General features: G+C 40.4%; 1 protein-coding gene across 4 annotated transcripts in view; it reads left to right on the top strand.

The window, feature by feature from the left end:
- The window catches only part of spock1 (SPARC (osteonectin), cwcv and kazal like domains proteoglycan 1), a 97,155-nt gene that overhangs the window by 65,225 nt on the left and 7,439 nt on the right, over positions 1-24,491 (top strand). For all 4 annotated transcript variants that reach the window (XM_034133894.1, XM_034133891.1, XM_034133893.1 and 1 more), the window contains 3 exons: positions 6,341-6,455; positions 10,279-10,411; positions 13,701-13,821. In XM_034133894.1, coding sequence (XP_033989785.1) covers positions 6,341-6,455; positions 10,279-10,411; positions 13,701-13,821 — 369 coding nt within the window. The remainder of the gene's footprint in view (positions 1-6,340; positions 6,456-10,278; positions 10,412-13,700; positions 13,822-24,491) is intronic.

The following is a 24,491-nucleotide window of genomic DNA, read 5'->3' as shown; positions in this document are numbered from 1 at the left end:
TGAGACTGGCCTTTCAAGTGTGGGCATCAGTTAATCTGCAATGGAGAATTGTTGTAATGCCAAAATCAAATGTCCAGTGTTTGAAAGCTTGACATCGGCCCGAATTCAATCACTGCTGCATCAGAAATGAAACAGGTTTTGATTATTTTGTATTAAATATGTTATTTCTAGAGAAGCATTAAGCGTAATATGAATGGGTTTCTTATGCTGACAGTTTGTTTCTAGCTCTCCTCTGACTGGCTGTGTTTCCTCTGTGGCTCCATGCAGGCTGTTATCTGTGGACTTAGAGCAAGAGAGGAAGTCAATACATGAAGCTACTCCATCCACAGTTAGGGAAATGGACACAATATGTATACAAGTAGTGTAACTGTGGAATTGGCAGAAGGCAGAATGATGGGTTAATTGTAACACTGACATCTACATGCACAGATAAAGATATGATTGCTGAGACATGTTGTAAGTATAATGTTGAGGTGGTGACTTGTAAGATATTTCTTCAAACATATACATTCACAAATCCCTCTACATGTACAAAGAGAGCTTACAGATTGCTTATAGACCAGGCAATTCTTTCCCATAAACTGGATGAAAATGGCCTTGATTTTCATGTTCAGCCAGATTAATCTTTTTATCAGAGTCTTTTTTCACCAAGAAGCAACACAGCCTTTTGATTTCAGCTAGGAATATATTTTCTTTTATGTACTTGCTGCTTGCTGAGCATGCGCTACCAACCATGCCGTATATTGATTTTCCCCCCAGTGTATAAAAGCAGATCTGACCAGATGGTAGCTGAGATTCTGCTGGGTTTGCAGCAGCGCTTTCAAACCATGCTGCAACACAGCAGTGAAACTGCCATGAAGTGTCAATGTCAACAGATTTTAACTAGTCTGATTGTAAAATTCTCACATGTCTGCATTGTACATCAGTCCTAAAGAAAACGTGTTACAACATTACCTTTCTAGTGTTATTGTGTGTACATAGAATGTATACTGTAGGATCATTTTACTTTAACATAAATGTATTTAGATATATATTAATTTAAATGTATGGTTAATTTAAACCGAGCACAGGCAGAGCACTCAAGTAACTTCTATTAGCTGTTTGGCATCAGCTGCCTCATTCATGTTTTACCTCTGTGGGTCTCTACTCTCATCAGTTATCAATCTAATGGAGGCACTTGGATCTAATATTCAGCCAACGTGTGAATCCATCACAGTCCATCACTTTTATTCTTGTTAAAGCGTTTTCTATAAGTGCGTTGTGTGGTGTGAGTAGTGCTAAATACAATTTGAAGTTCAGGTTCTCCAAGTTAAATCCTCATTGCTGCTCAGGTTCTTTGAGAGCTTCATTCAAAAATATTTTCCATTGAATAGCAATTTGCTATAAATGGAAATAAAAAACGACTACCAGCACCAAACTGTTATGTCAGACGTAGAGAAGTGTACATTTTCCAACTTGAGGATATTTCCTTCCATTTGTTAATGATCTGCTGTTGTCTTGTGCCCTCGCCACACTCAGTCTCAGCTTGGATCTGTCTGACCTCCACAGACGGGTAACCCAGCACTCAGGGTTAACAGTCGACCTTACAGACAGCCAAGGACAATGGCTGCACATAATTGGTAGTGGTGTATGTGTTCAGAACTGTTGCTCTTGCTCACACACCGTAGCTGTAAGATTATAGGAAACAAACACGACTTGCTCCTCCCAGTTTCTTTTCATCCAATTGTAAATCACTGCGTCTTCACAGCTTCTCCATTAAGCAGGATCTGATGAAGAATCATTATACTTCACGCACACGCACACAAATCATTTATACTTGTACTTTAGGCGACTTCTTATCAGCCGCAGACAACCTTGTTCATTTACATAGATCAATCCTATTTTCAAGGTAAAAACTGTGGTTTTGAGTGTGAAAATTAGTTTTACTTGGCTCTTTAGAAAACGCAGATATGCAGTAAGGCAAGTAAAGTTGTTGACTTATTCACACACACACACATTTAGGGATAAGAATAAAGTCATACTTAAGATTAGAAAGAAGAGAGGGGAATGAAAGGACATGAGAGACCCGTATTGAGGAAAATGAAAGAGTGTGCTGCAGTGCTCCTGCATTACAATTGATCGGCTGGTTTAACCACCAACGCTGCTCACTGGAGCTTTAAATAGATGGATAAAACTCTCTTCTACCCTTCACTCTTTTCTCCTCTTTATGTTCCTCCCGTCATTTTTGCTCTTCTCGTTTCTCCTCTATTTCTCTTCTTTTCGCTATTCTTTCCCCTCTCTTCTTTCTTCTCCTTATTGCTTTTTTCTTCTTCTCTTCCTATTTTCTTCTCTCCTCCTATAGATGCCATTAATATTTAAATCATATTTCGTTCGATTCGCTTTTTTTTTTTTACACACTGTCCCGAAATTGACACCCGATGGACACACGATAAAGGAAATGTTCAAATTCGGCTCTGATCGTAACGACATCGGGCCATTCGTGACGGCATCTTAAGCCATCGTATGACCGCCGGTGGAGTTTCTCAGGCTCCGGCAGCAACTTCGTGAGCGGCAACTTCGTAAGGCACTCGTGAGGGCATCTTGTCAAATCGCGTGATCTTCGTGTTATCATCGGTGCCATCGGGCATTCGCCCTCACTCTGATCGGGGCGAATGCCCGATGGCACCAATGATAACAAGATGCCCTCACGATGGCCTTACGAAGGGCAACATTGACACACAAATTCAACACGAATATGAACCTTCGCAAGGTCCTTTGGCAATTTTTTGGCATGCCAAAGATTTTGCCACCGCTCACGAAGTTGCTGCCAGAGCCTGAGAAACTCCACCGGCGGTCATACGATGGCTTAAGATGCCCTCACGAATGGCCCGATGTTGCTACGATCAGAGCCGAATTTTTTTTAAAGTTTTATTGCACAACAAAATCATGTAAACATATTATGTAAATAACCCAATTTGTGTTCTGTGAAACTGAAAAGGATATAATATATTATTTTGAAGGCGAGTTGACAGGAAGTTGTTGTTGCTATGGAAACAACATTATGGAGAACACTTAATATCTTCTATATTTAAAGACGGAGAAAGTAAAGAACAAAGTCTGAAAATATCAGTACAGTATCATAATACTTTAATATAATTGTTTTTGTTGCTCTTTAGTTTGTGTCCGATTTCCAATTTGTCTCTGAGTTAAGGTCACTCACTAATCCTAAATTGCCCTCCAATCCTGTTAACCGGATACGAGCCTCCTTTTCCCCGATTCCTACTCTCCTCTCTTTCTTCATCTCTCATTTCCGCGCGGAGATAAAGTCATTTTCCAGCAAAGTGAAGTAAGATGGGTTTCCTGCAGCGCTGATAGATGGAGGTGAAGACATTCCCAAATAAGCAGGCAATAGAAACACAGAGCCGACAGCTATCAAGAGGAAGGTTAAATATCATGGTTCTGCATTCTTGGGGGATATGAGAGGAGCATGCAGGCTTGTGATGCGTTTTTTGTATCTGTGTATGTGTTTCACAGATTGTAAGGAAACAGGTGTGTTGCTCATTTATGATGGATGTGTGCACTCATGAGACTATCTACACGTCACTTTACCATCTTTATCGTGTGTGTTCATTCCCAAAGATAAAGAAAGCTCTTCCATATCCTGAGACACCTCCAGATATGTTCAGAGTTATGTATGTTAAGATCTGGTATGTGTAGGTGTTCATCCATTCTTATAGATGGTTGTTGATATTACAGAGTAACTGTGAGGGGAAACAAGAAAACCGACATAGTGTTTGACTCTCTGGCTGATTTAACGCTGAAAACCCAGCATGTCGTCTGCAGCGCAGTGTGGGTGATCAGGTCAGAAACGAGTTGAGGTTCGCAGCAGACACCAGCTGTGGCTCAAACACAACCCATTAGGCCCCTAATGGAGACAAGGCCAGTCCCGTTTAATGGTGTTCGTAGACTTGTACAAGGCAAGGCTTTGATCTGTACTCTGCACTGTGTTAATTAACTTACTGAATTTAGTTTTTCCACCATGGTGAATGAGACATTTGGTCTCATTTCAAATCCATTTTGTCTAAGTGCCTGATGTTGGCCCTTCTCTCACTTCATTTGAATAATGAAGTTGAAAATTGAACCTCGCCTCCAATCATCTGTCAAGCCTTCTTAGACCTCTTTAACTCTTCCTCGTCACTTTCTCTTAGTTTATCATAATCACATACCATGTTTCGCGCTTAATTGCATCAATATAAAAAGTTTGATTAATGTGTCTTTCAAATGAACTCACCATGGATCCCAAACTCCCCAAACTAAATCTGTGCAACTCCAATATAGAATAGAATAGAATCGTTTAATGTCATTATTACAGGTACAATGAGATAAATAAATGCTTCTCCCCCCCAAGGGTGCCATCAAAACAAACAAAAAAACATCACAACACAAGACAACAAATACACGCAGCATACTGTACATACTTTGAACAAGGAACAAAGTGCAGCAATTACCTCCAGGAGTACAAAAATAAAATCTATAATGTCCATAATGTAACAAATAAATATGATCACACTTCTTCGGTCTACTATTGCAGAGAAGTTGCGTTGCCTTAGATAGAGTCCCAAGATCTGTCTTCATCCCTCTCCTTACCCACTGACCCCCTTACAGGTCCCAGCAATCTAACAGAGTGCAGAGGACGAGCCTTCCTCAACGCAAAGCCCTCCTGATATCCACAATCGGAACTCTAGGAATGGGATTGTTGCCTCTCACCAACACTTTACTCAAGCAACAACAAACACATGCTTTATCCCCTCTTCCACACCTCAATGGTCATATATGAAATCACAGAACCTCCGCCCCTTCAGAGCCAGGTCGTATTTCCCCCTGTGTCGGCTCTCTCTGTGGAGCAGGCACAGCTTATCATTCTTTTCATCCCTGTTTCCACAGGCTTCACAAAATCCCCACATCCTTTTCATCCCAATCCACAGCCAGCACAGCCTCTGCTCCTTCCAGTATTTCTCAACACACAGCAACCAAGAGCCCCACAGGTGACACTGGGGGCCCCACCACTGGCTGACCAAGCTGGGTCTATACCCACCCACTAGTTTCCCTCCCTTTTCCCCCTCCTATACCCAAAAGTTGACGTCAGCATTTATATTTCTGACTATTTCTGCATCTTCTTTTCCCATCTGGACTCCTATCTCAGCCTACAGTATATGAGCCACGTACCAAATACATCAGCTCCATGTATTTATACATTAAGTTGAAGGATTTGTAAACTAAATATCTAATTGGGTTATTATGACTGGTATTGAAATCGGGAAATGCATCACGATATTGCAGGGAAAGTTCATTTTTACATCATTATTCTGAATGTTTTCTGTAGAATACGATTTGGAACTCCACAATACTTAGCTCAGAATGGTTTCTAGGCCCATGTTTAACATTTAATGAATACTGATGGCCAGGGGCGGACTGGGACTACAAATCAGCCCGGGACTCTCGACCGGCCCACTTCGGTACCGCCGGCCCACCTCGGTACCGCAAGTAAATTGTCAATGGGTGCTAGTGTGTTATCCGAGCGGCCCACCTCGGTGCCGCAAGTAAATACCGCGAGGAAATTGTCGACGGGGGGTTCAGTACCGGCCCATCGGGATTCGTCCCGAACGTCCCGATGGCCAGTCCGCCCCTGCTGATGGCTCATAATTGACTCGTAATTTATCTTGAGACACACCTCCCACGAGCCCTCCCTCCTGTCCTTCACTAATCCGTCCCTGAATGACCAACACAAACAGCTTCCTCCTCCACGTTTGTCTCCTTTCTCACATCCGTCCTCAGCACCTTCCTCCACATACAATGCGTAGTCGTTTCATTAAACACACATTGTTGTGTTTTTTCTTTTTTTGCTGAGGATAAAGCTTACGTTTATTTTTCTGTCAATGTGTCTTCTCCACCTCCGACACCTCCTGCTATTTTTTTCTGTCTGTCAAAGGGAAGTGGGTTTGTGCTGTTAGCCAAGTGGGAAATGATCTGCTGCTTTGTTCTTTTCTCATTCTGGACAGCTGTGCCTGGCTGCCACAGTAATAATGTCACTGCAAAGATTGATTTGGAAGAAGATGGGGTCACCGCTCAGTCCTCATTAAGCAGCTCACACCGCGGAAAACTCAACGTTTACTGTCTTCTTGCTTCAGTTAGTGGACCGTAATAATCTGCCACCTGCCAACAAACAACAAACAGCTTGATGTTTTGCTGCATCAACTCTCATTTGCAGAACTACATTGTGCTGACTCACTTGCTGTGCATGTTTCCACCAAACGTATTGAGCAGCTCAGAGATTAAGTTTGTCCCTGATCCCTCCCCGTAGGTCCAGATGCCACCAAGGACCCCTGTCTGAAGGTGCGCTGCCCCCGCCACAAGGTGTGTGTCAGCCACGACTACCAGACAGCCATCTGCACCAATCACAAGCACCCAACTCACAGGTAAGGACCACAAGTGTGACTGTTATGGGTTTACCTACTTTAGTCTGCTTTGGCTCAGAAGGTAATGCAGCACTGAATGAAAATTAAGTAATGAATTATTAAGAGTGTATAACAATTTTAAAGCTTTAAAATTATTCTTTGGAGTGGTTAAAGAGAGCCCAAAACATAACATGAGGGTTCATTCAAAAGATGTGCTATCTTATAAAGAAAACAGTTGAGTTTGTGACTTTCTCTATCATTAAATATTGAATTACTATCAAGCTACATGTCTGTAAAATGATTATGCAGAGTTGAACTTATATTTAATTAATAATTAGACAAATGACACCCATCAGAATCATGCAATTAAGTAGCATGTTGTGCTTTCTGCTTCAGTGATAGTCATACAGACGCTCTCAACACCAATTCATTTTAATCAAACTTTCCGTCTGCTCTCTGGACTCTTTCAGCAACCAATTTGTTTGTGTTTTCAACCTTGTCATGTTGTCAATTTTAAGGTTTTTCAATTTTACAGCTCGAGAAGCATTTTCCCCAAAAGACGTTCAATGTTTTTTTTGTATTCTTTCTTGGGTTTAATTGATTTCCTCAAGTCATTACCTCCGAAGATGCTTGTTTTGAATGCTTTTCTTTGCATTGCCTTAATTACTTGTCCTATTTGCTGCTTAATATTTCAAATTATTCACATGACATCAGTATTTCCCCAACAACATCACTCACTGGAGCTTTGGAGCATGGTATTATTTTATCTGTGTGTTAGATTAGTTTAGATCAGGGGTCTCCAACCTTTCTTCATCTGAGAGCTACTTTCAAAAAATGAAAGTGGCCAAGAGCTACTTGCATCACATCGCTTACATTTATTCACATAGCCCTCATCAGTTGAATTAAGCTATACTTTTGTACACGTGTGAAATTGCAATACCTAAAGCTTATCAAAAATAAGGTCCAAGAAAACGAAGATTTCTCACATATTATTATGGCCCACATAATAAGTACATCACTGAACATTCACATAAGTGTCCTTAATCACCACCTTACAAGCATTTCACTCTTTTGTTAGTGAGATTAATGGCACTGCATACAGTCCACCATAGAGGTGTATGCTGGACCCACTTAGGTTCACTTAATAGAGTCATTTAAATGTTCATCAGTCGGTCTTGTTCTGTATTTAGATTTCATTCATGTCAGAAAAAGCTGCTTCACAAAGGTATGTAGAACAGAACCAAATAAAGCAGACATTTTCAGTGCTGCTTGGTGAATGTTCTATAGTTTTCTGGGTCTACAAGGCTCCAGAAATGTTGTGAGTTTTGCTGAGACTTAAGCTGAACATTATTTTGGAGATCTCCACAGGATTGACACTGAACAGTTGTTCAGCCATCTTTTTCTTCTTCTTCTTCGTCTTGACATTAAATTATAAACCATAATAAATCAATTGTATAGGTCTGGCCTCCCTATATCTGTGTGTGAAAATGGTTCCATCCTCAAAAACAAAAAACTAATACTTCTGCAGTCTAGCTGCAGCTTCTAGCAACGGTCTTCTGTTAAAAAAAAGACACACATGACTTGAGTCTGAAAACAGCAGGAGTATTTACAATAGCATTATAAAAACAAAAATAGTGCATGTGGGTGCACACTTACATTCTCTGTCTTACTGTTACATAAATCCCATGAATGTATGAGATTAAGTTAGCTTCATCATATCTCAATCAGTGATTAAGTGAATAATAAAGTTTCTATCGGGTCACTATCAGCCTGTCACTCATTATTTTCAGGGAGGGGGCGGGGTTTGGAGGAACGGAGAGGAGACGGTGATCGCGGAAGCTTTCCTCCTGCCTTCACAAACTTTACACAAGTATTTATCAACTGAAAATAGCAAGAGGACATTCATACTCTGCAATCCAAGACTTGATTAAATCCACCAAAAACCTGACATGACGATAACGAGTGTTTTTCAAAAAACACAAATCCCTCCCTGTGTGTCTCCGAGGCGCAGCGACAGGGCCTGATTCAGAGCGGGTCATTCTGCTGTTAGTTCTGGACTCGTGCTGGTGGAGAAAGCAGACTGCTCCGTGTGTGTTGTCGCTGTGCTGCTGTCACGTCTGTTCCTTGATCTCTGCGTCACCGACCATTTGATATTCGTGTGACAGAAAAAAATCTAAAATAAAAAAACGTTATTGTCCAGCCGCGGCCGAAAAATCAATAAGCAACCTTACTACGCTATAATCGATAATCGAGCGGCGAGCTACTGAAAAGCTGCCCGCGAGCTACCGGTAGCTCGCGATCGACGTGTTGGAGAGCCCTGGTTTAGATAATTAGCATAACTCGGATCAAGTATCCTCTCAGGGGAACATTTAACTTTGTTGCTTTCAAAATATTTGCAAAGAGATGTTGAGATATACAGGTACACTAAGCTGCATCGTGTTTATCTAGGAGAGGATTCCTCATTGATATTCACTGCTTATATAATTTCCATTTTGAAGATGCCCTGGACACAATTTGGTATTACTGCGGAGTGTACTTTAATCCACGAGCAAATGTGTATAAACTGTTATAACAAAAGTCCAAAGCATAACTTCTTCTTATTGAAATTGATATAGCTCTGCTTGGACTACTTTATTTCCCTTTCTGGGTGATTATGTTTGGCTGTGGGCTTGGACATCTTCATTAGTATCAAGCTATAATTCAAAATATTATGGAGCCCATGCTGTGAGGGGGATGTAGTACCGTCAAATCAGAGCTTTCAAGATTAGAGCAACATGGACACTCTCAGCAGGGGGTTGTACTTCGGCCTTTCAGGGAGAGAGAGATATCACTTTCTTGTTTCTGTTTGAGGCTTTTATGTCGATATAAGGTATCTCTCACTCTGGTAATAATTGAAATGCATGTGCTAATTTCCCTGGCAAAACCAATCCGGCCCTGAAATTCCCACTAATAACGAACTCATTCTCGAATTTCACTGCAATTATGCAAAGAGTACTTGAAAGGAGAGGAGGAGAAGCATTGGGATTTGATGGGGAAATTAGGGGAACATTATCAAACAGCATACTACAGGTTTCATTGTACCTCCATCTTACCCCATCTGCCACCACGGTTTTATTATCAGTGCAATGTGCATGTCTAATCTGCCGTGGCTAAGATGATGTCTCGGTTGGTGAGGAAGTTCCTGGGATGTAAATGTTGTAGTTTTACGTAGCGTAGAATCTTCAAAGGGACTGAACGATGATCTCTTAATTAATACTTTTTATGAAAATGAGGCCAACACAGTGTAGAGGAGTTTTTAGATTACAATTTTAGAGTGTGTATGTGGAAAAAGGTTGCATGACTTTGTAATATCCATCTGGTCACTTCTGTAGTTGATGTTCACATACTGTCATTTGCTGTTGTCCCATTAGTTACACAAAGAGTCAATGTTCCTGCAGTGCTGGATGCATCAGGAGGAAGCAGGGTGTTTAGTGAGAGCACTTACATAGAAAATTGCTGCGAGATTTGGATCAACTGCAATTACTCTCTTTATTGAAAAGGCCTCAATAGACCAATCAGGACTCGCTCTGCTTCTGCTTACCCTGACAACCAGAAATACTTTAAAAACGTTGGTAGAAAAAGGGATTCTGCTAGTTTAAATAATGATCCTGCTTTGAAAGGTGATACTGCTTCTCAATGTTCCATCATAAATGTCAAAATCCAATACATCCACTAGAAGGGATTTGGCTCAATCACTGTAGATGTAATGGTTTGTTTTGTCTATGATTAACTGAGTCATGTCAAACTTTGGATTGGTAGATAACTAAATGTATGTGTATTTTCCCCATCTCTCTTTCATTCTCAGTGTGAAACCCAGGAAAGGCAGAGCAGGACACAAGCACAGGCCTGAAGCCGTAGCTCATGGTAAATGTAGGCTCTGCTCAGGGCTCCAGTCAAGTCCTGTGTGTGGATCTGATGGACACACCTACTCCTCCAGGGTGAGACATCCCTCTTCCAATTATCTCTCTTTAAGTTTCACACTCTTCTTCTCTCACTGTAAGTGTATCATTTCCTTTCCTCGGTTTCTCTAGAATTGTATTTACCAATAATACAGTTTGTTTTTTATAATAAAAAGCAATAACTGGGTTTCTTCAAGACATACAGAAGTTATAAATATATCTTTCATTGTCTTATCTATTGTCACATTTTCATCGTGCTTTCTTGTCTTTCTCCTGCTTTCTTTTCATGCTATTCCACTTTACCGTCAATGTATTGGCTCCTGTCCTCCTTCACTGTGTTGAGTGGTACTTTTCTCTGTCTGTTACGCAAATGACTAAGAACAGGGTCAGCTATCAGTGATCTTTCAGCAGCACTGAAATCTTCTCAGGACGAACTCACTTCCAGCTGCTAACCTCTGCTCGTATGCTCACTCTGAGCTACATGAAATTATTCACAGCCACAAACCCACTTGTCATTGTGGAGGAGAAAAGAATGGCACATTTGGAAAATGAGCAGAGGAAGTTCAAACTGAGGAGGTGAAGAGGGAGATAAGGTAGCTGGTTTGTCCTTAGTTTAGCAGACTGAGGGATTCTTATTGACATCCGCATTCATGTTATTTTGGCTTCAAGACGTGAAGTACAGGAACCTCAAACAAATGGACAATGCAAGACATCTCTTGAGCTGAATCTAAATCTTTGTGACAGGATATTGGCAAAGTAGAGTGAGCTATGAGCGTCCAGGACGCCGGTAGTGTCCAGTAGTGTCTGAGGAGGAATAATCAATAAAAGCACACCTTTTAGAGAAGGAGTTCAACAACACTCATGTTTTCTTTATCGGTTGTCCGTTCACAGATCATCTCTGCATAATCGGTGGACTTCCAGACATTTGGAGGTCATCTTGATTCTGTTTAAAATGCAGGGTTAAGCCTCCGACCCAAAACCATGAAATAACCTAATTGGGGATTTGAACCTCTTGTGTATGAGGCAGGCTCTTCCTAATGACCGACCTGCCTGGAGCGGTGCAGAGGAGGAGGAGTATTGAAGGAGAAACAAGAGGAAGAACAAAAGGAAAGGGAGGGCTGGGAGGTCCCTCTGGTCGCTGCGGTAATTTAGTTGGAGGGGTTCAGTTAGCTGGTGGAGTGATGGCTCCCTGTGGCCCAACTTAAACTCTGCTCACGAGTGCGCTGCTGCTCTGCAGCTTATTCATGTTTTATTATTACATTACATGCCTCCCTCATCGTAACCGCACACACCACTCAATATACTATTAAGAAGACAGTGCCCTTATCTCCAGAGAGGCTTCAGTTAAGTCCATTACTTCCCTCCTCTTAAATCATGCTTCCTCTCCTCGCCTTTTTCTCCTCTCCTTTTCTCACCTTTCCTTTCCTCTCTATTTTTACTGTACCGAGTCAGGTGTTAAAACATTGTTTCATCAAAACCACATTAACCCCAGGAGAGAGACAAACATAAAGATTCATGGGGCCTCTCAGTGTGCTGACAGTGACTGGGGGAGGTCATCCATTCCCTGTGCTCTCTCTCTCCCTTCCTTTCTCTCTCCCCACCCAGAGAGAGCTAATTCAATATGTTGGGAACAGGACAGAGTTTGTCAACAAATTTCATTAAGCAACATTAGTAGCGCTATCAAGGAGGTGACAGGCAGGAAGTGATGGATTTAAACTACGACATGAAATGAAAGTGCCGGCAGCATAAGGCTCAGCCTGTGCATGATGCATGATATGTTTATGGTTAACGCACAGTCATGGTCTCACGCTGTCGTCATCATCTCACAAACAGAATTTACATAACTCATTTCAGTTTTCATTATTCTTCCTGGAAGGATCTTGTAATTGGATTGTTTTGCTCCCACAAACAGTCCAAACTGTTTCTTACCCTTCACTTACCTGAAATGAGATTTGGTATATTGTTAAATTACATTTTAAAGTAGTCCATCTTGCTTTTTGCATTGCATTAGGTTTGTACAGCAGTGAATAATAGAACAGTTTTACCGGGCAACTCTGTGTCTAATGGTGTATGGCTGCCTAATGGACACATCTGTTCATTGAAGATAAATGACCAATCCTGTCTCAGCAAATCTATTCCTTTAATCAGCTCAACAAAGACATTTGGAAACTCAAAGTTCTGTTTGTTTGCAATTACATACTCGAACCACAGTATTAAAGGTTGGGTAGGTAAGTTTGAGAAACCGGCTCGAGATACACTTTTTGTTATATTCCATGGAATGCTCTTAACATCCCGATATCAATGAATATCTTAAGTGCTTTGACAAAAAATCCATAAAAAAATGTCATCTGTGGAAGCCGTAGTACTGTAAAAAGCACGACAGTAGGCCATCCAATCATCCAATCATTTTAGCCGGGCCGGCTAAAATAACTGGATGGCCTACCTGCCTGTCAGCCTTCCATCGGGGCACAAACTTATCTCGTGCCCTCATTGGTCATGTGCGCGTTCGTGTGTTGGAGGAGGGGCTCTATAAGGAAGTGGCAGATTTTCTCCGGTTGTGTATTTTCAAATTCAAGCGATCTCGAGCCGGTTTCTCAAACTTACCTACCCCACCTTTAATAGATCCTGTAAACAAAGTGTCCAGAATTCCTCATTCTTCCTCATCTCTTCTATAGATTCATTGTATTTGAAGGTGTGCATGCGACTGCCATTTTATATAAAAAGTAGATTTCAATGCAAGTGGATGTAATCGGGACAGCAGTACCCCTAAAATGTCCTGGCTTTTAGCCAATGGCAAGGTGGAGTTTATTACTATCATTTAAAAAGTAGCAACTTCCAGGTCTGAAAAATGAAACTATAAACGAAGCAGCAGGCAGCAACTGCACTGCTTGCAAAAATAATTATTATAAATGCAAAAGTACTTATTTATAAGACCTTCAATCCCTGGTCATTGACCAAGTCTTTAAATGCATAATTTTAGGCTGCAAAATAGCAGGTGTTTTTAGCTGAGTGCAAGATAATACATCCATCAAAGGGGAAAGAAAATAATATTTTGATCTGGTGTGGTCAAAGCAATTACCATTTCAACTCTGAAACTCAACGAAGGTAGTTTTCCATCACCTCCAATGCATGATGACCATGAAAACAAAATCTGGATTGTTTTAGAGAGCACCTGCAGAGCCACAAAAGACATCGTACAACTGTTTTTACAGGCCAAGTCTTCAAGACAAGTATACTGACGATGTGTGTCTTTATGCTGAGTTTCCAGCCCTCGAGAAACTTGAATAAACCTTCATTACTCATGAATCTGTTGTGTTTTTTTCTACAGTGTAAGTTGGAGTTCCAGGGCTGCCTCTCTGGGAAGACGGTCTCAGTGAAGTGTGACGGGCTGTGTCCCTGTCTGCCTGGTCAGGAGCACAGCAAACCAGCACATAGGCACAATAAGGCTGGTGAGTACTGGAGCTCTCAGCTCAATTAAATAAACTATTTAGATATTTAGTTGCTTTTTGTTTAGATATAGGCCAACTCTTTCACAATCCTTCTGACTTCACAAAAGGTGTCGATTTATGTTGAATACTTGTCATTTAGGCTGTTACATAGCTTCTCTTCTTTGTCTCCATGTCCATGTCATCTGTGGAGAACTTGTCAGTCACTTCTGGTTCAGATAGATTTCTCAGATAAAGACAGTTATTACTACACCACACACACACACACACACACACACACACACACACACACACACACACACACACACACACACACACACACACACACACACACACACACACACACACACACACACACACACACACACACACACACACACACACACACACACACACACAGACTGAGCAGTGGCTCAGTCAGTAGGGGCTTGGACTGGGAGCCTTAGGGTCGCTGGTTCAAGTCCCCGACCAGACCTAAATATGGAGTGTGGACTTCTACTTGGAGAGGTCCCAGTTCACCTCCTGCCCTGCCGTGGTGCCCTTGAGCAAGGCACCGGACACCCCCCTTCCCCCCCACTCCCATTGCTCCCCGGGCGCTGTACAATAGCTGCCCACTGCTCCTAGTACTAGACTCCTTGTACTAGGATGGGTTAAAAGCAGAGGCCAAATTTCACTGTGTGTGCTGTGTGCTCTGCATGTGTGACCATTAAAGAGGGTTTCATCCCTCCCTATTCTATTCTATTCTATTCTACACACACACACATACCGTGGTAATCCTTCAAATTCTTTCATTCCTTTTCCCCTCACTCGTGTTATTTTCTTCCCCTTCCATCCCTTAACCCCCACCCGTTTTCTGACAGCTACAGGGGGCAGTGATGGAGTGAGTGTGTATGTCTTATTGTTTGTCATGAAAACAGGATTTCAGCAGATGAATGGAAAGATTCTAGAGGAGAAATGCAATCTAACGTAAAGCTCAGCAGAAAAGGATGGATTGTTATCATTACACATTTCCTCTACTGGGATGGTTTTACTTCGTGTGAGTGCGTGTCCATCACAACATTTTTCTAATCACTTTTTGATTACGACAAAAATGATCCACATCGGATAAATCATCACACACATTTCATAACAACGAAATATGTCTGCTAAAAAATGACGAGTACCTGTTAATCTTACACTGACCTTCATTAGTTCATGGGTGAATGATGGAGGTAACATTTAGCGAGTGATGCTGTAACGGAGACGTGTTTTATCAACTTTATTTATTCTCCCCAGGTTTTTTCAATAGCAACTATAATGATGTGTTAGATTTGCTGAGGAATTGACTCTGGGAGTGGATGAATAGAATAATAATCTATGTACAGATCTTTAACAACATCAAAATACAGCATTACACGTTTCCCTATCAGACTCTCTGCTTTTACTCTTTTCAGTACGTTTTCTGTTTAAACTTAGTCATTTCTTATTTTCCTCTCTCTCCCTGGATTTATCTTCTTCTCAATGGTGTCTCTACACTTTCCACCACCATAGCAGGGATGATAGAATCTCTCATTAGATCAGCAACACGAAATGGTAAACAGATGGAGATGGCAGTAGGTGAGGAAAACATTTTGTGCATGTCAGATTGTGTTCCTATGGTAACAGCCAAAAGATTGCAACAGTTTCGTATATGCAATCACTCCTCTGTGTTTACTGATAGCCGGGTTCAAACAGGGTCTGCACATTCCTACCAAGCACCTGCGTCTGCAAAGAGTTTCATCCCTTTTACAGTACACAGGAGGTTTTTATCAACATTGCAATGTGTGCGTGTGTGTGTGTGTGTGTGTGTGTGTGTGTGTGTGTGTGTGTGTGTGTGTGTGTGTGTGTGTGTGTGTGTGTGTGTGTGTGTGTGTGTGTGTGTGTGTGTGTGTGTGTGTGTGTGTGTGTGTACCTCATCTGCATGGAGGGCAGATGAGGTAAGTGTCATTGTGAGTTGACATCAGGAGAGATAATCCAGACAGGCAGAACTAATCTAATTACTGTATAACTATAATAACTGTTTAATTCAAGAAAGAGTAAGGCCAAGGAGCTCACTGAGCTTGTATATATTCATAGACATTATCATCTTGTTTTATTATTAACTCCTATTCTAATTATTCACATTATTATCAGGCAAAGGAAGATTGAATACCAATATTTTGTCTAGGTCTTTGCCATTTATTCAACACTGAAAAAAGAAGCAGGTAAAACGAACCAGTGAAGTCAGAGCAGGTCGTTGATGCATCTGATGAGATTTTAGTCAAGACTCTGTTGGAAATAAATCACTAACTATCTACTGTTTATTTTATAAAGCGTCATTAGTTTACATGTAATTTCTAGTGAGAGGTACATTTCGGATTTCTTGTGCTTATTTATTTCTGACGGTGTCTCACAACTGTCACTTTCACATACTATATTAAAATGAAACACTGCATTGTGGGATTGTAAACAGGAAGTTGTGTTTTGTACAATGTCAGGATTGTTGAGGTTATTATATCACGCATGACAGTTTTCAGTATTTGGATGTCAAATAAAAAGTCAGAGAGTAAATTAATCAGCTTCAAAGTAAATAGGAAGTGATTTTGGACGCAGCTACATTTTTCAACATGCTTTATTCTTCAGAAGTAAAAGTTGAAATGTATAATTTGTCGAGTTGAATATTGAGTGCAGCACACCGACAGTTCAAAAAGGTTTATAGCAAACTTGGTGTTCAGGGTAGGCAGACGGAGAGAGTTTTTGGGGCTGATCCAGGGTCTGGATTGACAGACACGAGGAGCTGGGAGTGAACAGGGAGACGCAGACTGGCAGGCAGAGATAAAAACTTAGCACAGGGAACAGAGTGTTAACGCAGGAGCAGGGACGTGCACAGACATTTTGGGGGGCGGGAGCTCAAGTGAGAAAAAGGGCACTTCCCATAATCATTTATAAAAACAAATGTAAAACAAAAAGTTAAATATAGTTGCACATCTCTGACTTACTGACCAATTTATTTGAATACCCTCACACTCACGCAATTGTTTAATACTCAACAGAATTCTACAAAATAATCAGCTAACACAGAGACAATGGTCTTCTTTAGCCTAGTATTCACTATGCACAAGAGCAGACAACAAACTAGTACAATTAATAGTTATTAAATGAGCAGCCAACAATCAAAATTATGAAGTTACTGTTTAAGGACATTACAGGCAAAAAGATCGTTTTTTCATGTACTTGTTATTTTGGTCTATTTTGCTTCCATGTTTTCTTTCACTCTATTGGAAAGAAAACTTCCAAAAAACACAAATAAATGGTGTTCGTTTTATTACCATGTCTGAATTCATCTATAGATTTAAAGCTAATCTGCATTTAAACATAACATTTCCGGGGAAAATACTGATTTGACGTAAGTAACTATCTGGGGAAGTTGTGAGGTGATATGTTTTTTTGTTTGTTTTTTGTTTTATCCTTTTCACCTGCAATGCCTTGGTAACTGCATGCAAATTAGCGCATTTTAATTAAGATAAGAGATAAGATAGTAGGCTACTTTATTACTAGTGTACTAGTTAACGCCTAATTTGCATATCAATGTGGCGATTGTGATGACGTTATTAGATACACATTTTACTGTATTCACCTTTAGTGTCTCCCCTTAAGTACAGTAGGCTACATTAGCCTGTATGCCCATGATAAATTGCCTTAGCTAAACCTTGAGCTAACTTATCCATTAGCTAGGAGCCTACCTTATAGTTAACTAGGCTATATTTGTTTTTGTCTTTTGGCTAATTAGCTTTAGCCAAGCTTTAGCCAATTCAACATATTTATTATTCACTATAAGAGTCTCTAATGTAGCGTTGGGAAACTGCAGGAGAAATACTAACCATTTGCATTTTAGATATTACCCATATTAGTATTATCATTTGTATTTATTTAAAATAAACATTAGTGAAGAATACAGCAGTCTCTGCCATAAATACAGACTCTCATACTGAGACATTTAATGAGTAATTAGTGTCATATTGTCCACTACTGTGTGTGAGAGGAATCTCAGATTCAACAGACGGTAGAAATGTGACACCTTAAGAAGAGTAGATTCTTTTATAGGAATTGAGGAGGAAGTAGAGGAAGTATTTCACAAGCAGCTTGTAGGTGAATCTGTGTGTTTACGTCTCTCTCACTCACTCCCCCAATTTTGGTACAGTTAAGTGTGTGCTGCAGTGTGCAATTTATCTGGAGTGTGGGGCGGATATTGTTTTTGATTTGAGAGTGGAATTCAGAATGGAAGGCTTCAAATATCATTTTTTTGAGTACCTTTGCTTCAACCAAAATAATAACCTTTATTATTCACGTGGGGAACGTACAACTGTGTGTTTGTCAGTCCCATCTATCACGCACTCTCTAATCTGTGTGTCGCTCATTCATTTTCTCTCTCTACTCTCAAATGCATGATGTTTGCAGTGTTGCGTTTACATTTCTCTTCTTCTTTATTGTATTTCTCACATTTTGCTGCCCTTTTTTTATAAACAAAAAACTGAGAAATATTTTTTTTTTTTAAACTTTCCTTAAATAACATTTTCGGTCAAATGGCACAAATGTATTACACAATGAAGATAATGAGAAAATAAGAAGAAATATCAAAGATAACTGTTGCAGGTTAATTGTATGTACTGGTTACTACATGTGGTGTAATCTTGTAATCCATCTAAATAATCACATAAACTTGATTAGCGCAGAAGAAATCCATTGATGCTGTTTGCCTGTTTGGCAGCAAAGGTTAACACGTTGACAAAGAGGTACTGAGATTTAATTTGATCAGTCATTCAACCCCCGAGGCAGCACTGCTGTGAGGCTGAACATCGTCACTCTCTCACATAAAATTATGACTAGCTGACACAAAGCCATTCAGCTGGTGATCATGTGTAAAGGCTAAAGTCCCTACTAGGTGTACGGATATTTTCTATTACCAATAATAGTTGACAAAAAACAAAAAAAAACTGGAGGAGACCGAATGGAGATAAATCCCAGGCTAAATGTAATTTCTCCTGGCAATTCTGCCTGTGCGCTCCACAGAGAGCGCACAGGAGGACATATTGTGTTCTCCTCTCTTCTGCCTCCACACTTCCTATCCTCTCCTAACACATGCCAATTTCGTAGGGATTTTTTCCAGATTGCTGAATACAGTGAAGAATGACTGTAAAGCTGTTTTTGTATTTCCTCTTGGGACTGTCCACGCTAGAAAAAAAAAGCTGCATTGTTTTTTTTTGTTCAAGCATTTCAAACAAACAATGTGTTTAGTTTTCTGACAAGCTGTGTTGTGGGGCCGGGATGGGTGGCATCCAAATTTCACACCAGAGACTTCCGGTAGTCACCAGTGTTTTTGTAACGATGCCAGTTTCACATTATATATTCAGGGTGTAATGACTACTGGCGAGCGAGGAAAACGGTAAAAAAAAGACATTATACTGGTGTTTTAATGGCTGCAGAACCACGAGTACTGGCAGTTACTGTGAACCTAAAATATATATCCAACATTAACAGCCATGCAGCAAAACTCGGCTGATATAAAGAGACCCTGTAGTCTGCATCTAGTCTCATTTGTAAGCAAACTGCTCCAAATACCAAATACTTAACACAGCAAATGCACTTATTTAGGCTGTTAATCTGGTGTGGCTACACACACTAAAGGGACTACACTACCTCAGTCCACTTGTGCAGGTCTTATTTTGCTTATTAGCCCTCTTCTCCAGACTGCTAGAGTGTCTTCGCTATCTACTCCCACATGGGCATGTCACATTAGGGAAGAGCGCAGGTGTAAAAGCCTTTAAATCCTAACTCCTTTATAGCAGGAGTCTAAAAAAGCCTTTGCCAGGCATTTGGCTGGAGACACGGCAGTTCAGAAAACACTCAAAATAATCACTTTTGAAATGGTCATTTGTTACTGTTTTTGGACAACAACAACAACAACGAAATTTCTAGCTGAATGTAGGCCTGAATTAAATCTGAACCTACATAAGTTTAATGGTTGAATGAGAATAAATGTCTTAAATTCATACAATACATATACCTACATTTACAAAATAGTAGTCTTACTCCTAAACTTAAAACTTGGAACGCGTTATGTTTTTTCCGTCTCTCTCTATGTACCTGTCTCACTAACCTGTCTCTCTGTACGTGAGACGCTGTATTGCTGATCATTATCTTGGCTAACCTTAGCTCACCGTCAGTGAGATTGTTCTGGAGAGCTGATAGCTTGAGGCAAAGAAAAGGAAACACACTCTGGTATCTTTTTAATGAATCTGACCTTCTATCTCCTCCATATCTGCTATCTGAGTGTCCATTATTTCTCCTTCTGCTACCTTGTTAAAAAGGTGTCACCTCACTCGGCCGACTCCCATCCCTCCTTTCTTCCTTCCCATCTGCCTTTCATCTTGATCTGATCAGACCATGCTCCTGTTGTCTCAAGGTGATCACCACACTCTTTCCCTCTGTCAGTGGATTTAGAGCCACTCCTTCTCTTTTATATGACAAACTTAATGAATCATTTATAAATGATAAAGGTGACCCATGGATGGATACAAAGCCTGACGTCTCCTGATGGTGGAAGTTATGTATTAGTAGTCTGGAGGACACACTTTTCTCATGACCTTAACCTGCCTGGAGGGATTGTTACTGAATGTAATTCGGGAATGTTGCACTCCATCACCTCCTAATAGCAGTCACAACCACAACATCTGGTGATGGAGCTACTCTGTTGCATACTTGTGCCAATACAAGAGAACAAAGATGAGGCTAGAGTCTGGAGAGCTAATATAATGGTTTGTTATAAATCATAATAATTGTCCAAATCCCCTTTGATTTAATGTATTGTTTAACAGGACACGTTTGGTTATCAGTCACGTAAAACAGCTCTTTGTTGTCAAGGGGCTTTATCTGTGATGAAAAAAGGTTGGATAAAAAATTATTCATACGTTTCCATAAAATTCTGCATATTTCACATTTACTTAGTACAGACTAGAAGTAAGCTGTTCATCATTTACACACAACTTATTATATTCTTCTCTTTTTGGCAAGAACTGTAGCTGAAACCCTGTTTCTACGTTTTATCTCGTGTGATGGCTTCGGTAATCTTGACTTTTCCATGTTTCGATGAAAGTTCAAGCCTACGTCAGTCTGTGAAAAACAGAAGGCTTGCAGGTTTTCTTGGCTGCCAGTTTCTAGTGATCTGAGTTAGCAGACGTGAAAGACAGCAGGAGTGAGGAAGTTCTCGGTGAGAGGGAAGGAGAATTCCCAGCTATGATTCAGCGTTTGATATTTGACCTGCAGCTCTGATCGATTGTTATTCTCCTCCGGTCTGAAAGCAGCCGATGTGTCTGCGTGTCTAATACCAGCCCCAATCCTTTGTAAAAGTTCACTGTCAAACAATCTGTGTTGTATTGGAAGTGGAGCTGACAGCTTAAGATCTGGCAACTTCCACACTGTATCTTTGTCTCTGTGCATGTGAGCAGGTCCATTGGAACAATTATGAAGTAGTTGTTTGGTTTAAGGATACCCCCGGTTCTCATTTCAGATCTAAAATGCTTAAATGGCAACCTCTTAGCCAAAGGCTTCCAACTGTTCGCATGGCTGCCAATTTGATATCACCGTCTACATTATATTCAACAGTTGCAAACACATACAAATCACCCAATCTAACACAAGAGGCCCTCCATTTCTTTGAAGCTGCCAAACTTTTGTTTTCTCAACAAAGCAGTTGTTCCAGTTATGATTTGACAGAGTCTCTTCCACAACACTGCTAAGTGACATTCTGGGCCTTTCATTAATGAAAAACATTAAAAAGCCCTTGGGGAAAAAAAGTGAACAATAGCCAAATTAATTAAAAACATTGCAAAACTCAACAACTGCTTCATTAAGCATAATATAAGTCAAATTCATTCATAATAGAAATATATTTTGTCAAATGAATAATGGCTAAGGCTTTGAACAATCCTGCAGACAAAGTGTTCATTTAGTGGCATGCTTTATCTCCTTTTTGCAACATGATTGCTAAAATACAATGAAGCAATTGTCTATTGAAGCCCCCTTATCACAAGTTAATATATAATGTATTGTAATATAAAACAATATATATATATATATATATATATCACCATGGGCGTAGGAAGCATCCTGAATGTGGGGGGGATATATAGATTTCCTGTATTCTGGTGCATTTTAACAGGTGGTTTGATACTTTTATGTGGCTATACTAGCATGAGGAAAATGATGGGTACATTTTGTAATTTCATCCAGTAGTAAAGAAAGGAAACATATTTGATTATTAATTCAGAGCTGTCTTTGAATTAATAAAAAGCAGTTTAAATGCCCATTTTTTGTACATTTATATACAACAATAAATATTTGTGAGTGCATTGAGAGATATTGTTGTGGAGAGTCATTTATATATAAATCGCAAAATACATTTGTGAATCCTTCTGTGAGCATTTATTAATATTGAGACTGATCTGACTCCATACGGATGTTAAGTTCACCTAGGAATGGTATCATTGACTTAAATGTTCAAATAAATGTTGCTCTTCTGTCTATATTGGTCATATGATGCCCCTTGACTGAAATGTTTCCTGTTCAATATCCCCACTGATTTCCTTAAAATCCTGGGATGAGAGTCCACATCACAATTTACTCTCAACTGTCATTTCCCTTTCATCACTCACCTCAGCAATGGACCTCTCTCCACTGTCCCTGTATTCTGCCTCTGACTCACTCTCAAGTGCCTAGATGTCAAGAGAGGTGGGGAAGTGATAATTATTTATTGAGCAGTATACTCTTTCACATTGAATCATAACAAGTCATACTGAATGTAAATACAACTGACTCTAAAGTAAGTCCCAGTCTGTGACATTGGACATTTTGAAGACTCAAAGTCCCAACCAGTAGGTAGAATATTAGCTAGTCTATGTAATGTGCACAGCAAATAAATAGTTAACTGAATATTGGGATGGAAATAGCCTATAATCACTCAGTAAAACATAAACACACACAAAAAGCTTCTGAATGATAAGTATAATTAAAACATAATGCACATTACCATTTGACAGAGAGTACCTAAGTTAAAGAACTCAGAAAAGAATCTCTTATCGAACTGAGGTTCCAGTAAAACACACTGACTGCGTCTCTACATGGACATCAGTAAGCCGTTTATGAGTATTATCCCGGTTATGATCATATTGGGGATATGGTGTTTACATGAGCAGAGAGATCGGGTTATTCATGTTCCCTGTTTACATGATAAATACTAGTAACCTGGCATTTCGATGCCTTTTCTCATCTAAACTATTCAGTATTTGTATCTCTCTATCATGACATAAAGACGAAACTCCTCTCCAGAAGTGAGACGCCGCCATCACTGTTAACTGATTAACTGCTACCAGCTGATGACTTACTTTCCTCTTCTTTGAAAAAAATGTTCTTATGTCCATGTTGTCTGGGGGAGAAAACATATCAAACCAAGAGATCGTCAGCTTTGATTTTCGCTGTATTAACCATTTCCTGAACATTTGGTGTGTGTGCCTTACCTCCGCTACCGGCATCGCTTCATACAACAGATCTGAGCTGTCCAACTATGACATCACTCCTTGAACATGCGCGCGCTATGTGAGAATCTGCCTTGGTACAAAGTAGCAGTGAAAACATGGTACGGAGTTTCATTGATTTGGGCATTCTCTCAATAAGCAAGTGGAATGGATTTCATTTGATAGTGAAGCACTGACACAGCGCTCTACAAAGTGTGGCGAGTGGATAAACCGATTCACGGACTTTCCGCATAGTAAAAGTGGGGGGGTCTATACTAATCATTTGAAAAAGTGGGGGGGACTTGTCCCACCCTCATATAATGGCTGCGACGCCCATGTATATCACATATTAATTAGTAAGTCGTGAGCAGAAACACAGATTTGACTTTTCAGGTTGATTTTCACTTGCTATTATTTTAGACATACAAAGGTAACAATAATAACATGATTGCTGTCTAGAGAGAAGATGAATATGGATACATAATGCCTGGTGCTTTATGTTGAGTAGACATTCATCCAAACTACATTAAAAAAATCCATAATTAGCAAATGTGACTTTAGTTTTAAGGTCGAGAGTAAAAGAGACTGCGGCTCCAGCCATGGCATGACCCACTTTTTCCTTGAGTTAAACTTTGTGAGTGTTGTCGGAGACACTTGATTTCTACTGACAGCAGCAACATCACTTGTTGAGTCACACATCAATGGAGTCTTGCCATAACGGTGTGTGATATCTCTGTAATGGCCCGTGTGTGTGACATTTGATCTTGGCTGTGTGTTCTGACATCTTTTAAGCCTGCCTGACCTGCGGGGCTCAGGGAGAGAGAGAGAGAGAGAGAGAGAGAGAGGAGATGAGGAGAGAGAGATGAGGAGCAAGAGAGAGAGAGCAGCAGAGACGACTGAGAGAGACGAGAGACGAGCAGAAGAGAGAGAGAGAGAGAGAGAGAGAGAGACGAGAGAGCGGCAAGAGAAGAGAGAGAGAGAGAGAGAGAGAGAGAGAGGTAAGAGAGGAGAGAGAGAGGAGAGAGGAGAGAGAGGGAGAGAGAGAGAGAGAGAGGAGAGAGAGAGAGGAGAGAGAGAGAGGAGAGAGAGAGAGAGAGGAGAAAGAGG

The sequence above is a fragment of the Trematomus bernacchii genome, unplaced genomic scaffold (assembly GCF_902827165.1).
Source record: "Trematomus bernacchii unplaced genomic scaffold, fTreBer1.1, whole genome shotgun sequence".
Lineage (NCBI taxonomy): Eukaryota > Metazoa > Chordata > Actinopteri > Perciformes > Nototheniidae > Trematomus > Trematomus bernacchii.
This window is presented reverse-complemented; position numbering and strand designations above follow the sequence as displayed.